We start from the raw sequence: 16,441 nt of genomic DNA, 5'->3' as shown, positions 1-16,441 counted from the left end.
TGATCAAGCCAAACGATTTGACTACCTCATCAAAGCGAATGTTCCAACTCCGAGATGCTTGCTTCAGTCCATAAATGGATTTCTGAAGTTTGCATACCTTGTCAGCGTTAGCCGGATCGACAAAACCTTCGGGCTATATCATATACACGTCCTCAGTTAAATTTCCATTGAGGAAAGCCGTCTTGACATCCATCTGCCATATCTCATAGTCGAAATAGGCTGCTATAGCTAACATGATCCGAACCGACTTAAGCATCGCTACGGGCGAGAAGGTCTCGTCGTAGTCAACTCTTTGAACCTGTCGGAACCCCTTCGCGACAAGCCGTGTTTTATAGACAGAAACATTTCCATCCATGTCAGTTTTCTTCTTAAAGACCAATTTGCTCTCGACGGGTCTTGCACCGTCTGGCAGATCAACCAAGGTCCAAACTTGATTTTCATCCATGGACTTTAACTCAGATCTCATGGCTCCAAGCCATAACTCAGAATCAGATCCCACCATCGCTTCCGAATAAGTTGTCGGCTCATCACTGTCTAACAGTAATACTTCACGAGCACTTTGCAATCTAGCAGATCTCCGTGGTTCTGGTGCTGTTACCGGCATAGATACCACGACCGGCTCAGCCTGTAAGACTATAGCCGACTCGCCTCTAGCAGGTTCCTCCCGAATTTCTTCGAGTTGCACTGTCCTCCCACTGACTCCCCGACTGAGAAACTCTTTCTCAAGGAAGACACCGTTCCGAGCGACAAACACTTTGCCCTCTTCTCGGTTGTAGAAGTAGTACCCTAAGGTTTCCCTTGGATACCCCACGAAAATACACTTATCCGACTTGGCCGTGAGCTTGTCCGACTGAAGTCGCTTGACAAATGCTTCACAGCCCCAAATCTTAAGAAAAGACAAACTCGGCCTTTTGCCAGTCCACATCTCATGCGGTGTCTTCTCTACCGATTTCGATGGTACTCTGTTTAGTGTGAACGCTGCAGTTTCTAGAAAATATCCCCAAAATGACAAAGGTAGATCTGTTCGACTCATCATTGATCGTACCATGTCCAACAAGGTCCGATTCCGCCGTTTTGATACACCGTTCCTCTGCGGCATACCCGGTGGAGTGAGCTGAGGAACTATTCCACAACTCTTTAGATGGTCATCAAACTCATGGCTCATGTACTCGCCTCCACGGTCCGACCGTAGAAACTTTATTTTCTTGCCGAGTTGATTTTGTACCTCACTCTGAAATTCCTTGAATTTCTCAAAGGCTTCCGACTTGTGTTTCATTAAATAGACATATCCATATCTACTCAAATCATCAGTGAAGGTAATGAAGTACTCATAACCACCTCTGGCTGTCGTGCTCATTGGGCCACATACATCACTATGTATTAGTTCCAACAAGTCGGACGCCCTTTCACAACTCCTTGCAAAAGGCGTCTTGGTCATTTTGCCGAGTAGGCATGACTCGCATGTCTCGAACGACTCCAAGTCGAACGAAGTTAAAAATCCATCATCATGGAGCTTCTTCATGCGCTTCCAACTTATATGACCAAGCCGACAGTGTCAAAAGTGAGTCATATTCAGATCATTTGGTTTTAACCTTTTCACATTTATGTTATAGACTGATTCACTATCAAGATTCAAAATAAATAACCCGTCCTGGACGGGTGCAAAGCCGTGAAACATATCTTTCAAATATAAAGAATAACCATTATTCTTAATATTCGACTCATAACCTTGTCTCATTAAACATGAGGTGGAAATAATGTTTCGACTAAGCACTGGAACATAATAACAATTATTCAGCTCCATTAAGAATCCTGAAGGTAAATGAAGTTGCATCGTGCCGACTTCCAACGCAGCGACTCTCGCCTTGTTGCCGACTTGAATATCAACCTCGCCTCTTGCCACGCTCCTAGTTCTTACCAGCCCCTGCAACAAGTTGCAGATGTGAATTACTGATCCGGTATCATATACCCATGAACTGTTAGGTGCATCAGCAAGATAAATGTCTATAACATTACAAACAAGCGTACCTGAGTTAGAAGTCCCACTTCCACTCTTGGCTTTGTCAGCCAAAAACTTGCTGCAGTTCCTCTTCCAGTGCCCATCCGTCTTGCAATAAAAGCAAGTGGATCCAGTTGCAGGAGACGGCTTAGCCCCTGAGGCAGCACTCGGGACAGAGTCCTGAGTTTTGCCTCCTGACTTAGCCTTCTTCTTCTTAGTCCAAGAACCCTTCTTGAACTTAGCCTTATTCTGCACCATCAACATTTGACTGGTGCCTTTCTTGAGGTCAGCCTCTGCTGTCTTGAGCATCCCATGTAGTTCAGTGAGCTTCTTATCCATACCATGCATGTGATAGTTCGAGATGAACGGAGCATATGCACTAGGAAGAGAGTTCAGAACTATATCTGTAGCGAACTCATCGCTTATGGGAAAACCCAGCCTATCCAAAGACTACACGTAACCAGTCATCTTGATCACGTGCGGACTCAGTGGATCGCCGTCTTTGAGCTTACAGCCAAGCAAAGCTTGAGAGACTTGATACCTCTCGGTCTTTGCTTGAGCTTGGAACATACTTTTGAGGCTTTCGATCATATCGTAGGCCTCAACATTCTCGAACTGCTGCTGCAAGTCTGGTTCCATGTGTGCAAGCATAAGACAGCTAATTTCCGTAAACTCATCTCTAGCCTTACGGTGGGCATTCATGACAGCGACCGTCGCATCTTCATCAGGCTCATCTGGAAGTGGAGTGTCTAGAACATGGTCCTTCTTTTCTTGCTTGAGGACTATCCTCAGATTACGATACCAGTTGGTGAAATTAGTTCCATTAAGTTTATCTTTCTCTAGGATCGACCTCAACGCAAAAGTGGACAAATGAGGAAGGTTGCTAGGTGCCATTGATCTACAACAGAAAATATGCAAAACACTTAAGACATGTATTCATAAAAGAGCAGGAATATTAAACGCTTTAATACTTATGCTCCCATTAGAACCAACATCTCTCCGATGGTTACTAAGTGATTCAGGATCCTAAATAAGCAAAACGACTAGTGAGCTTTAGCATCACCGCTAGCCGCCAAGTGATCTAGGTAGGCAACACCTTGCCAATCGCATCTCATACGACTCCTGTTAGTCGGGTGGCATCACATGCCCCGGCTCCCGACCTACCGAGCCCCGAGCCCCACAACCGTTGTGATGGACTCGTCTAGCTTACCAAGTGCTTCCGCTGTAAGAGTCCGACTCAAACCCACCTAGTTGGAAAGAATTGGTAGCACCTCAATTTCATGAGCCCACTACCAAGAATGTCCAACTTGTGATGGTGCAGCACTTGGCGGGGCAACCGACTAGACCTTCTTTGAGAGATTTAAACTACCAACTATCTAATAGAGGTAAAACTGAGGCATAACAATAACACAAATAAAGCAATTATAATGTGAAATGGTATGGCTCTCTTCATGGTGATCTCCATCTCCACAAAGCTTGTAAGTAGACTCGTGCCAACTCTTGTCACGTGCCACCTTACTCCATGTAGCCGACTTGTACATCAGATTGCATGTCCTCCAGGTTCTCCAAATAGCTACACTAGATAGTGAACGGAAATTACATGGAGAATTCGACACGCAGGTCGTTATACAATAAATGACAGCACCTAGGCTCCAGCCAGCTGACAAAAAAACGTGACACGCAGATCACGTATGGATTACACACATCACATGCACATAAGCCATACCATTCACAACATCCTGCAAAAACAAGTTATGCATAGAAACGATATCTATCGGCGTTGTGAACCTCGCAACGACATCTAAGGCGCTACGACAGGGCGAAGCCGACGATTTTGGAAAACGCAGATCAAATCTGCATTGCGATCATGGATTTCTTCATCGGATAAAACAATTTTACCCAGATCCGATCTGTGTTCCGATTCGACCAAACTCTTTGATCTTCGATCACCGCAACTGGATTTATGTGTCACAGTATACCCCGATGGCGGAAACTGACCGGTAGGGGTATGTCGTTCCACGACCTTAGCAGTATGATCACGGACAACAGATCATCCATCTCCCCGAGTATGATTGATCCAATCAACCTTGTACAAAACCGATCTATCTCATAGACCGACCACCAAAACAGCAACTAGATCCAATCTAATGCCTACTGCATATCACATATGTGCGATCAAGGGCCTAATACCAGAAGCTACCGCTCTGATACCACTGAAGGGGCGCGTAGAGATAAACAAAACTTTTCCTACACGAACTCCCAAGATCTAGCCGAGGTAGAAGGCCACGAGGATTACCACTAGACGCGCAGTTGCGGATTATCGATGCAGCGCCTTGATGCAGTGCAGTCCCTCGATCCGATCCAGCCGATCCAATCCCGCGATTGTCGAAGTGCTGAACGTACAGCACCTCTGCCGGTATCCACACGTGCGAGGAGGAGCTCCGGCGGCGGACTGCTAGGTCCGGTGCGACGGTTGGACTGAATGGGGCTAGGGTTCTCAACGCATGAGAGTGGCGAACCGTACCCCTTAGGCATCCCACGCCCCTGCTTATATACCGAGTGGAAGTGGGCTCCAGCACTTGTGGCCCATCCACTCTGCGAGTCCAACTCGCATTGTCAGCCCATTTCCGGTTCGGGTCCAACCCGACCAAATACTTGCTCCCGCTCTTAAATGTGTGACCCCGCAGGCTCATGGCGACTTGGACACGATTGGAGTCCGACTCTCAATCGATCAATCGGTAGCGGCTCTAGCAGAACTCCCAAGTACTCCCAAGTACCATCGAGTCATGACGACGTACCTTCCAATGTGACATACGTCTTAGTCCCTTTTGCCTCACGATATACCTTGTCGAACTATAGGCGATCAATCGTCATCCCTTTAATAGTTCAACTCTCTTCTCGATCTGTGATATACGATTCATCCGACTAACTCTTAGTCGATCGACCCGGTTAACAGTTAACCAAGTCGCGCATGGCCATGCTTCCCGAATCATATCACTCGAGAGGGCCCAGAGAATATCTCTCCAGTCGGAGGGGCAAAATCCCATCTTGGTTATCCACATCACACAGCTTGATTCTCAGTCAATCCGAACTCTGCCTTTATAACTGCCCTGTTACGGAACGACGTTTGACAGAACCTAAGTTGGTGATCCACAACTCGGATTGTGCGATAACCTCAGGTCTAAGGATTACATTGATTGAGACATGCAAATGACGACCTTCTCGTTGCATCTCAATATGGGTCAGTCCGACTCGCTAAACTCTTTAGCCGAGTCCGTGTAAGCTGGAATGACATCACCATGCCCATGACAAGTGGAACCGAGTCATCAGCCAACTTTCACATTAGTCTAGGTTATGTGTCCAGCACAACCTCAATGACTAAGGACAATTTAGTATGAACAACATGAATACATAGTTCCACAATCAAATCACATATTCAATTATACATATCAGATGTTCAAACGAGGACAACTTAATAATCTTTATGAATACATTGGGAATTACATCATACATGATTGCCTCTAGGGCATATTGCCAACATGGACAACCCCCTCGATAGCCAACCGGACCCAAGCGAGGCATCTGGGATAACGATCCGGGTCCGAGCGACAACATCCTTGTAAGCATACTTTTCAAACTCTTTTTCATTCTTTACCTTCATGAATAAAGATCTTACACACATATGCCTTCTTCTTGTTACGCGCAGGCACCGGTGAAGTGTCGTATCCACGTAGACAAGCCTGGGAAGCTTGTAGGCGCCATTGGCCGCCTGATGCCCAGACAATCACCGCCATTGGTGCACGTCATTCTTATGAACGACGCATAAGTGAGTGTGATGGTGGACTCCGTCGTCGAGGAGCATCGTGATTATGCTATCCCGCTACCTCCGGAGGAAGGCGTGGATATCCTAGGCGGTTGTCCAAACTACCGCATTATGTGGCCTAGGAGCTTGGTATCTCTCTACAACCAGTGCCGGCCCTCTATGACTCCATCTCCCTCCGACCACAAAGGTACTTCTCAATCGCCGCTCGGCCTTTCTCCTAGGATACTTCCTCCTGTCGATGTCAGCAGATGAAGAGCGAGCAATGTCGATGCCTCCACAGCTCAAAGATAGCCAGACAATAGGGTCGGCACAGGCTGGAAGCGTCCCTCCTACCTTCTCTCTCTTGGGTGCCGCTGAGTCCATGGGTGGCCGCAAGATCGATGATAAGTACAAAGCAGAGGAGCAGAAGGCATGGGACAATAAGAGGAGCCATAAAAAGAGGGGGCGCGGCGGCAAGACCATCAAGGAGTCCTCCAATGTCACTCAAGATGAGATGCACTATGTGCCTGACATAACTAGAGTCTGGGAGGACAATAGGCCTGACATTCTCATAAAGAACCCTTGTCAAGACTAGAGATTCGAAGACGGATCCTATTTCGTGGCTAGGGAGTTTGACCGGGTGCTTATTTACTATCCTGGAAGATCGATGGTCACCGAAGATTCCCTGCATGCCGTGTCCAGAGAGATGCAAGAGCTTCATCAGTTCTACATGCAAGCATCAGCTGGTTCTCAACAGCATGCCTAACAAATCAATGTTCGAATCCCAAAAAAATATGGCTTCTTTGACCAAGAAACCGGGAGCATTCAGGAACATCCTATCACCTTTTTTGTGGAGTTCAACAAACTGTTCCACCTCTTCAACCATCAAAAGCTTGATATTAACCTCTTAAGGCTGTGGTCTGCCTACCAAATAAGAGAACTACGGCGAATGGAGGTAAAAAAAAAAGCCATTCTAGACCCCGCGATGTTCAACTACGGTGACATCGGTCTTGAGCCAGAAAAGGATCACTCAAGAACCCTGGCATCTAAATACTTGGTGGCATGTCTCGAGAAATACGCGGACCACGATTTATCCTTTTCTTCCTTAATTTGGAGTAAGTTCAATTTTATATATGGAACCGTTTGTTTTTTCTAATTCAGTCTTTCTTACACACCCTTAGATACTAAAGTTTGTTTCTTTTGAAAACAGAGACCATTGGGTGACACTACTCATTTGTTTGCCTTGGTCCGTGGTTTACTACTTTGATTCACTACTTCCGAAGAAGGGTGTTCGAGGCCGGTTCTGGAAACCCATCAAATCACTCAGTAACACTGCCTGGAAAGTGGCGGCCAAGGGAAAACTAGCTGGTAAAGGCTATAAAGACGAGTCTCACCACAACCACAGGTTCCCTTGCCAGCAACAGCCGTCCGGCAGTGTGTTCTGTGGCTCCTACTACTGTCACATCCTTATGGAGAATGTCAGCATGTTCAAGCCTGAGTGGAAGGGGTCAGTCGCGGCGATGGAAGAGTACTGGCGGCCCCGAATGACAATGGGACACCGACTTAAATGGGTCGTGTATAACATTCAATGGGAGTTCGCCCATCTCATCAACAATGAGGTCATCAGGCCTAGTGGGGGCTACAAACGCGTGGAACAAGTGGTGTCTAGGGTTCACCCACAAAAATAGCTTCAAACTTGAAATGAGATACATTTGTATTCTTTATATGCTTCTATGAAATTTTGACACTTTGTAATCAATGTCGTGAAGTGAGATACTTTTGTATTCTTTATATGCTTTAAATGATGCGGCTTTATATACATTTGTATGCTTTAAATGATGTGATGTGATGTGATGCGGCTTTATATGTATTTTTATGTGTTGTGCTGTATATACATTCTGTGTATTTCCTGTGTATTTTCTATGGTTTTAATAAAAAAAATTAAATACCGAAAATGTATCAGTGTCGGTCGCTCGACCGACACTGATGTGGCAACGCGACTGTTACTGATGATATATACATCTGTAACGGTCGGGTCGGCCCGCCCGCCACTGATGATATATACATCAGTAACGGTCGCAGTGACCGTTACTGATGATGGTACATCAGTAGCGGTCGACCGCTACTGATGATACCCATCATCAGTAACACGAAGTTAGTAACGGCGGCCCCGACCGTTACTGATAAGCCTTTCTGTAGTAGTGCGAGTATTTTTTTTTCAAATCAACATGTGACGCGGATAGGAAGGAGGCACATTTGAGCTCTCATGCTTCGAGAAGAAGTACAGATAAAGAACGCGGCGATATATAATCGTGAGGCTGCCGAGCTCATGCGTCCGTCTGAGCGGATAGTGACCAACGTCGGTTCATCCCAGCAGAAAACAAGAAGTCGACGGAAAAAAAATAGGGAATCAAATGGGGATGAAAGATTGCGGTCGTCGACGAAACGTAAGGCCCAGTCGGCAGAGCAGATCTGAAGGGCCGTCAAGCAACGACGAGGGATGTAGCTCGCTGGGGAAGCGGACCTTGCCGGCGACGACGGTGTTGACCAGGCTACGGCGGTTGCGGTTAAAGTTGAGGTCAGTCAATTCAATTGTTTATTATGTAATTCTATATAACAGATCCATGCATTGAGTAACCAATTTCTATTTGACGTGCTTTCGTATAAAACAACGAATGTGCGAAAGCACATGCCTGAGCTGCACGTGAGTTTGTCGTTGCGTAGCAACACGCGGGCACTCCACTATATATTAGTGAACTATCGGTTAAATAATTTATGGGACTGCCTAGGGCTCAGTCGGCTGACAAACCACATTTCTCAGTCGACCAGCCTGGGTACATGCATGTGTGTGTATGTCTTCTCGGTCGGTGTGTGCGTGCGCGTGCGTGTATTTTGGAGTTTGAGATCACAATGAAAAGCGTTCGTCATTATAGTAACATTAATTCAGTATGCACTTATATGCTTCTCATGTGTATTGCTACAAATTTTAAAATGGTGCTAAAAACTTGAAGTGAAAAATTACCGATCCTGACGAAAACACACTTAACAGCCACGGAGAAAGGAAAAAAGGCAACAAAAATAATAACAATCAAGTTTAAAAAGTGCAGGTAAAACTTTATGCACGATTTTAAAATTGCAGGTGAAACTTTATGCGCGATTCTAAAATTTGTAGGTGAAACTTTATGCATGATTCTGAAAATTGCAGGTGAAGTTTTATGCGCGATTCTAAAATTGCAGCTGAAACTTTTTTATGCCCGATTTCAAAAAATTGCAGGTGCAAGTTTATGCGCGACTAAAAATTGCAGGTGAAAGTTTATACGCGATTGTAAAAATTTCAGGTGAAAGTTTATGCAGGATTCTAAAAATTGTAGGTGCTCACTAAGTTAGGGTATGCGTTAGTACATTTATAGGGGTGAGTTGAGTGTACATGCATGTTTGTGTGCGTATGCGTTTCTGAAAACCAATCCTTGAAACAACATCCATAAGAATGTATTTCTAGAAACGAAAGACACGAATGCATACTATATGTTACCAAGTTAAAAAAAAACACACAATGGTAATAGAAAAGGCCAAACACCTAGATGAAAAGCAGGCTGCAGAAGCTCCTCAGCCAGCCCAGCTACACGTTAACCGCAAAGGGCGACATGCGCAGCCAGCAGAACCTCCCGACTAAAACGTAATACCTCAAACAAATTTAAGAACGCACAAGTCTCCACACATGCATGAATCGGCAACTCACACGGCGACTGAAATAAGATTTCTCGGGTGACTGCATTAGCAAATCCGATAATTTATCTAAAACAAACAATGTGCAGTAATTTATTTTGCACAGAGCAATGTTCGTACATTTAGCTATAGTTTGAACTTTGAACATGTACAGCTGCAAACCGGAAAGGAATTTTTCGTGGGACCAACCTCATTAGCGCAGAACGCCTATATAAAGGAACCACACTTCAACCCCATCACTTCACTCCTCAGCTCCACTCCTCCTCCGTCTTCCATCCTCTGATCCTCCTCGAACTCGCTCGCCATGGGCGCCTTCTCTCATTACAGCGGCGCCGGCTTGCTATTGTCACTGATCGCGATGATAATGCCGGCGGCATTGCTCCGCACGGCGGCCGCTGCGACCCCGCCGTTCTCGTGCGGACCGGGTTCCGCGACGCAGGGCTACGCGTTCTGCGACAAGGCGCTGCCCGTGGAGCGGCGCGCGGCGGACCTGGTGTCCCGGCTGACGCTGGCGGAGAAGGTGTCGCAGCTGGGGGACGAGGCGGACGCCGTGCCCCGGCTGGGCGTCCCGGCCTACAAGTGGTGGTCCGAGGGCCTCCACGGGCTCTCCTTCTGGGGCCACGGCATGCACTTCGACGGCGCCGTCCGCGCCATCACCAGCTTCCCCCAGGTGCTGCTCACCGCCGCCTCCTTCGACCAAGACATCTGGTACCGTATCGGCCAGGTACTTATACGTATATATCCACGTATATACTCCCTCCTCTTTTTTCTTTCTTGCTAACAACTGTTTAGGAACGCAATGAGTACGTGTGTACTGACTGAGTGAACAAAATTGCATACGTACTCTTTACAGTGCACGCGTGAACTAGAGTGATCATGTGCACACTAAATGTATAGAATCGCAATTCTGCGTAGTAAATTAATTTGTAATTTAATGGAACAAAAACTGATATGTATATAGTACTATTTTTTTTCCAGTGAATTGAACTACTCGTATATACACATGTGTATGTCAACAGAACGTACGTTGTCAGGATCCCACTTGTTTTTTTCCGGGCTAGCTAGAGCCCACAAGTTCGGAGTACTCTATAGCTAGGTGCTCTTTATTTATTTTCAGTACCGCTCGAGTGTTTTGTGAAATTACCTCAACAAGAACTTGACTTTTAAAAAGGAAACTAATAAAGTGCATTGGATAAATTAACAGATTTTGTTAAATAATATTTCGTCGACTATGAAACTAGACCTTTTTTAGACACCTTTTGTATCGTGTAAATAGCCTTTTGTATCTATCTCTATCAGAAAAGGCAGACCTATAACAAAATTGACTTGAGCTGGTGGTCCACATATAAATCTCAATTATTCGTAGCTTAAACTTGAGACTTCCAACACTTTGGAACACCTCCGTCCAGATTTATAAAGCCCTTATTGGGTTTTGTGCCAAACTTTAACAAAATAACATTTAAAATATGTATATAAAAGTTATACCACTGGAAAGAGTTTTCCAATAGGAATCTAACGATATATTTTTTGTCTCACAATAAACTCATACTCCCTCCGTCCAACAAATGATGTCTCAACTTTGAGCAAATTTGAATGCATTTATACACTAAGTCATGTCTAGATAGATCCAAATTTTGACAAATTTAAAACATCTTTTGTTGGATGGAGGAATATAACTAATGTAATTTTTTTTGTCAAAGTTTGGCATAAAATTCCGTGCGGGCCCGCACGGAGGGAGTATCAAAGAAAATAGCTTTAAAACCGTTTTCTTGCACCTTCTTAGCCTTATCTGGTATTTGTTCTCATAATTTCTGTCAAGGACTATGTATGTAAATCTATATTACTCGTGAAAATGCTTTGCATGCTCACGATTATTACTAGTATTCTGTAGTAAATTTTCTAGGCATTTTGGTTACCGGTTGTTTTTTTAGTAACCGTAAAATAATGTTTTCCCGGTGATCGAATTATCCGCAAAAAAATCCTGAATTTTTAAAAATGAACTTAAACCACATAGATGAACAGTACTGGACATATAAGCACTTGATTACGAAAGGCAACTCCGTCCAGTGCACTTTGACTGCTTTGCAAAATCAGATATGTTCAACACAAAAAAAAAATTCAGAGCGAAAAAAAAAAATCAAATTACAAAATTGACCAGAAATTAATCACGGTCGGCTAACTAGCCTAGGCACAATTTCGAAATCCTGAGGTGGCTGTGGCTGACATAATTCACTCGTAGGCCCCAAAGCTAGCTGATGGAGTTCAACACCGAAAAACATATATACCGAACCCAACTAACGAAAATAACACATGGCCGGCCGCTTTATGAGCTCTTTCCATGCTCATAGGACAAAATGCATGCGCGGCGCAACGTTATTGGGCCAAATTAACAAAAGAGCAGAGGAAAAAGTATCCGCACTGTAGGAAAAAGTTGGTGAATATCAGAGGAGTACTACGATATGATGGTCCAGAAATCACAATCTGCATAGTGCAGGGGATAGTTGAGAATGAATGGGCGAACATCATAGGTAGATTATTAGATGAGTCCAGCTAGCTTTTCGCGGCGCCTAACCAACGACCGGTGTTGATTGCCTCTGCTGGCCGGCCGTGCGTATGGTGTACCGCCATATCTTGTACTCCACAATGGCTACAGCATGTGTGCCATCGATCGGGGAGTACTGTACTACAGACTGTGTGCCGTGCTAGTAGGCCGGGACGCCTCCCGTCACTTGATTTGGGTCGGTTACATTATTAGTAGTAATGCTACCACTGCTAGCTTAACCTGTGATCCCTACTCCGCTAGATCTAAATTAAGTGTTGTTCGAGTGATCACAAATGTCTTGCTCGACGTTGTTGTTTTCTCCTCTCTCTTTTTTTTGCAGGTTCGTTGTTATTTTCTCGGGAGTACGTGTAAGTCACATGCACCACACCCACACCACACGACTACATGAGTGCACTTCTCTTGTACACGTAAGAACGAACGATATAATCAGAGACGTCACCGTTCTTTGTTAGTGCGGGCACGTCATGTCCCACCAAATGTGGACTCATGTGTGTACTCTTGCTAGGTGGACCAGAAAAAAACAATCTCGCTCTTACCATTAGGCCTGTGGCCCAACCATTTTTACAATGTTTATTTAAGATTTGTTTTCAGGAAGTGTTTATTTAGCTTATATAATACATAAGAAGTGGTCCAAAACATTGTTTTCAAGTGTTCTATGATAACCAATGTAAAAAAAAAGCATGAAGAATTAAAACAGGCTTTTAAAAAGTTAGTTTAGAGAACCTCTCTCACACAAATACCATAATCACAGGAACAATCAATCAAATTCTATACATTAAGTTCTCATCGATCAGTGGAAATAGACAAAAATATAAGTTTCTCTTTTTTTTTCTCCCATTTGTGCCGAAGAGTCCATTCGGGAGATTGCAGCCGTACTATTTCCCCTGTTATGGAAATAGACAAAATCATTGTCCTCCTAGTTGTTAGTTGTTACTCCCTGATGGCACACTTGGTGTTCATTCACGACACACGTGCCCGTCTTTGTCAATTTATCACTGTGTGGCCTTCATGATCGCTCGAGCACAGTGGTTACTGGTCCTATACATATCGATTAACTAAAGAAAGCGCAGTACAGCTCATGTTAATGGGTAGGTACTTTTGTACGGCAAAAAGTGACCCACCTAGCTGGGATGCACCAAACAAGCGTGTATCGGATCCACCGAGAGCATGCATCTGTCCTCTTGTCTTCCAGTTTGGCCACAATCTAAGTCTAAATTGCCTGCAGCCATCTCAAAATTATATTCATCTGTACGTTATGTTTTGCAGGCGATTGGTACGGAGGCTAGAGCGCTGTACAACCTTGGGCAAGCACAAGGGCTCACCATTTGGTCCCCCAATGTGAACATCTACCGTGACCCGCGATGGGGCCGCGGCCAGGAGACCCCCGGTGAGGATCCCACCACGGCGAGCAAGTACGCCGTTGCCTTTGTGAAGGGGCTTCAGGGAACCTCGGCGACGACGCTGCAGACCTCGGCGTGCTGCAAGCATGCCACGGCGTACGATCTGGAGGACTGGAACGGGGTTGTACGCTACAACTTCAACGCAAAGGTGAGCTAGCTTCTCTGTTTTTGTTCTCTTCTATTTATTATGTTGAACTTTTGAAAAAAAAAATTGTTCCATGTTGAACTTCCGATTGACATTAATTGAATCAGGTAACGCTCCAAGATTTGGCGGATACTTTCAACCCGCCGTTCAAGAGCTGTGTAGAGGAAGGGAAGGCGACCTGCGTCATGTGTGCCTACACCAACATCAACGGTGTCCCTGCCTGTGCCAGCTCTGACCTCATCACCAAGACCTTCAAGGGAGACTGGGGATTAAACGGGTAGGGTATATTTTCAGATCGTCATTTCAGTTAATCCTGGCATCTAGGAAGGATGAAAAATTCAGATTATTCAGTTTTGTATCTGTGTATGCAGTTATGTTTCTTCGGACTGTGATGCGGTAGCACTGTTGCGTGATGCCCAGCGTTATAGGGCCACGCCCGAAGATACGGTTGCAGTTGCCCTCAAGGCCGGTAAGTGTAACCTGTGCTACTCATCTCCTAGGATTAAATTGCAAGTTATTAAAAGGTTTCTTTTCTTTGTTGGGACCGAGGATTTGCAATTTCAAGTGATTTGATTAGTTTCTAACCAAGTTAACTTACGTGCACTGCAGGGCTGGATTTGAACTGCGGGAACTACACACAGGTGCACGGCATGTCGGCGCTCCAGCAGGGGAAAATGACCGAGCAAGACGTCGATAATGCTCTCAAAAACCTCTTCGCCGTCAGGATGCGGCTGGGCCACTTCGACGGCGACCCGAGGACAAGCGCATTGTACGGCAGCCTGGGCGCCGCGGACGTGTGCTCCCCTGCGCACAAGAACCTGGCTCTGGAAGCCGCGCAGAGCGGCATCGTCCTGCTCAAGAACGACGCCGGCATCCTCCCGCTCGACCCCTCCGCGGTCGCCTCGGCCGCAGCCATCGGCCACAACGCGAACGACCCCGCCGCGCTCAACGGGAACTACTTCGGCCCGCCGTGCGAGACCACCACGCCGCTGCAGGGGCTCCAGGGGTACGTGAAGAACGTCAAGTTTCTGGCTGGGTGCGACTCGGCGGCGTGCGGCTTTGCCGCCACGGGCCAGGCCGTCACGCTGGCTAGCTCGTCAGACTACGTGATTCTTTTCATGGGGCTAAGCCAGAAGGAGGAGCAGGAAGGGATCGACCGGACGAGCCTTCTGCTCCCCGGAAAGCAGCAGAACCTCATCACCGCCGTTGCCAGCGCGTCGAAGCGGCCCGTGATCCTGGTTCTCCTCACGGGTGGCTCAGTTGACATCACATTCGCCAAATCCAACCCGAAGATCGGTGCCATCCTGTGGGCCGGATACCCGGGCCAGGCAGGTGGGCTGGCTATCGCCAGGGTGCTCTTTGGGGATCACAACCCCAGCGGCAGGCTGCCGGTGACGTGGTACCCGGAGGAGTTCACCAAGGTGCCCATGACCGACATGCGGATGCGCGCCGACCCGGCCACCGGTTACCCGGGCCGGAGCTACCGCTTCTACCAGGGAAAGACCGTCTACAAGTTCGGCGACGGCCTCAGCTACTCCAAATTCTCTCGCCAGCTAGTGTCAAGCACTAACACTCATCAAGTCCCAAACACGAATCTACTCACCGGCCTGACCGCGAGGACGGCCACCGATGGCGGCATGAGCTACTACCACGTCGAGGAGATCGGCGTCGAGGGGTGCGACAAGCTTAAGTTCCCGGCAGTGGTCGAGGTGCAGAACCACGGCCCGATGGACGGGAAGCACTCGGTAATGATGTTCCTCCGGTGGCCCAACTCGACGGGTACTGGACGTCCGGTGAGCCAGCTAGTTGGGTTCCGGAGCCAGCATCTGAAGGCCGGGGAGAAGGCCAGCCTTACGTTCGACGTCAGCCCGTGCGAACACTTTGCCAGGGCGAGGGAGGACGGCAAGAAGGTGATTGATAGAGGGTCACATTTTCTCGTTGTGGGCAAGGACGAGAGAGAGATCAGCTTCCACAGCTAAATACAACAAACTGATTTGCGCGAGGGAAATGAAGACGACTCACGCAGCCCACGGGTCGACAAGGCGACATTATTTATCATTTGTCATTAATTAGTTCCATTTTTTATCTAAGATAAATTTATTTGTCTTAGGGCTGTTAGCCACTTAGACTAAAGGGCCAGGTTGTCTATTCTTGAGTTGTCAATTTTTTTTCTTAAAGATCAATTTGTATTTTAAAGTGTTCAGATCGAATGATCAAAACATCCATATTGTTCAAAAAAACATCCATATTATATGTACTCACAATATTTCTCCTTGTAAATGTCCAAGCCATTGCAAACAACATGCATAAGGCGTCCAAGGTCCAAGAAGATACTAAAAATAAAACAACCATTTTAAGCGACCCACGTAAATCAGTTTATGCTTCTACTCGAGAAACATAAAAAAAAATGAAGCGATCCCCCCCCTTACAGGGTTCAATCTCTGTGCTTACTGTGCTAGTCTCTGGATCGACTCACTAGCACACACAGTTTTATGATGAAATATACAGAAACAAAAGTCAAAAGTACTTTATTACATCACATCATCCAAAATTTAATAATACTTACAACCTCGCATGACCCCTTGAGCCAGCATAATCAAATACTGTTTCAACATCATAAAACATTGTTTTTAAAACTGCAGCGGAAAAGGGTAGAACGTAAGAGCCACACTACTCCAAGGTGAGAGCATGTTGGAATGTAAGCACATGACCCATAACATAACGACGAACTTCACTCATCCACCTGCATTGTTAATTGCAGCCACTACGTGGTCAATACATTTGAATGTATTGGCAAGTTCACCAG

General features: G+C 46.1%; 2 protein-coding genes across 3 annotated transcripts; one reads left to right on the top strand and one right to left on the bottom strand.

Annotated features, from left to right (window-relative positions):
• Positions 1-1,875: 1,875 nt before the first annotated feature.
• Positions 1,876-9,833, bottom strand: LOC112268660. The gene is made up of 4 exons (XM_024454580.1): positions 9,749-9,833; positions 2,534-2,781; positions 2,029-2,449; positions 1,876-1,924 (listed from the first exon to the last, which is right to left on the bottom strand). Exons 1-4 carry the CDS (start codon positions 9,831-9,833, stop codon positions 1,908-1,910), a joined length of 771 nt encoding a protein of 256 aa, XP_024310348.1. The 3' UTR covers positions 1,876-1,907.
• LOC100839124 (probable beta-D-xylosidase 7) lies at positions 9,772-15,915 on the top strand. 2 transcript variants are annotated; one of them, XM_003576036.4, is made up of 5 exons: positions 9,772-10,251; positions 13,357-13,638; positions 13,743-13,912; positions 14,007-14,104; positions 14,245-15,915. In XM_003576036.4, exons 1-5 carry the CDS (start codon positions 9,832-9,834, stop codon positions 15,612-15,614), a joined length of 2,340 nt encoding a protein of 779 aa, XP_003576084.1. In that variant the 5' UTR covers positions 9,772-9,831; the 3' UTR covers positions 15,615-15,915. The 2 variants fall into 2 exon arrangements, with proteins under 2 accessions (XP_003576084.1, XP_024310473.1); XM_024454705.1 differs by lacking the exon at positions 9,772-10,251 and adding an exon at positions 13,243-13,281.
• Positions 15,916-16,441: the final 526 nt, after the last annotated feature.

This window comes from Brachypodium distachyon, chromosome 4 (assembly GCF_000005505.3).
Source record: "Brachypodium distachyon strain Bd21 chromosome 4, Brachypodium_distachyon_v3.0, whole genome shotgun sequence".
Classification (NCBI taxonomy): domain Eukaryota; kingdom Viridiplantae; phylum Streptophyta; class Magnoliopsida; order Poales; family Poaceae; genus Brachypodium; species Brachypodium distachyon.
This window is presented reverse-complemented; position numbering and strand designations above follow the sequence as displayed.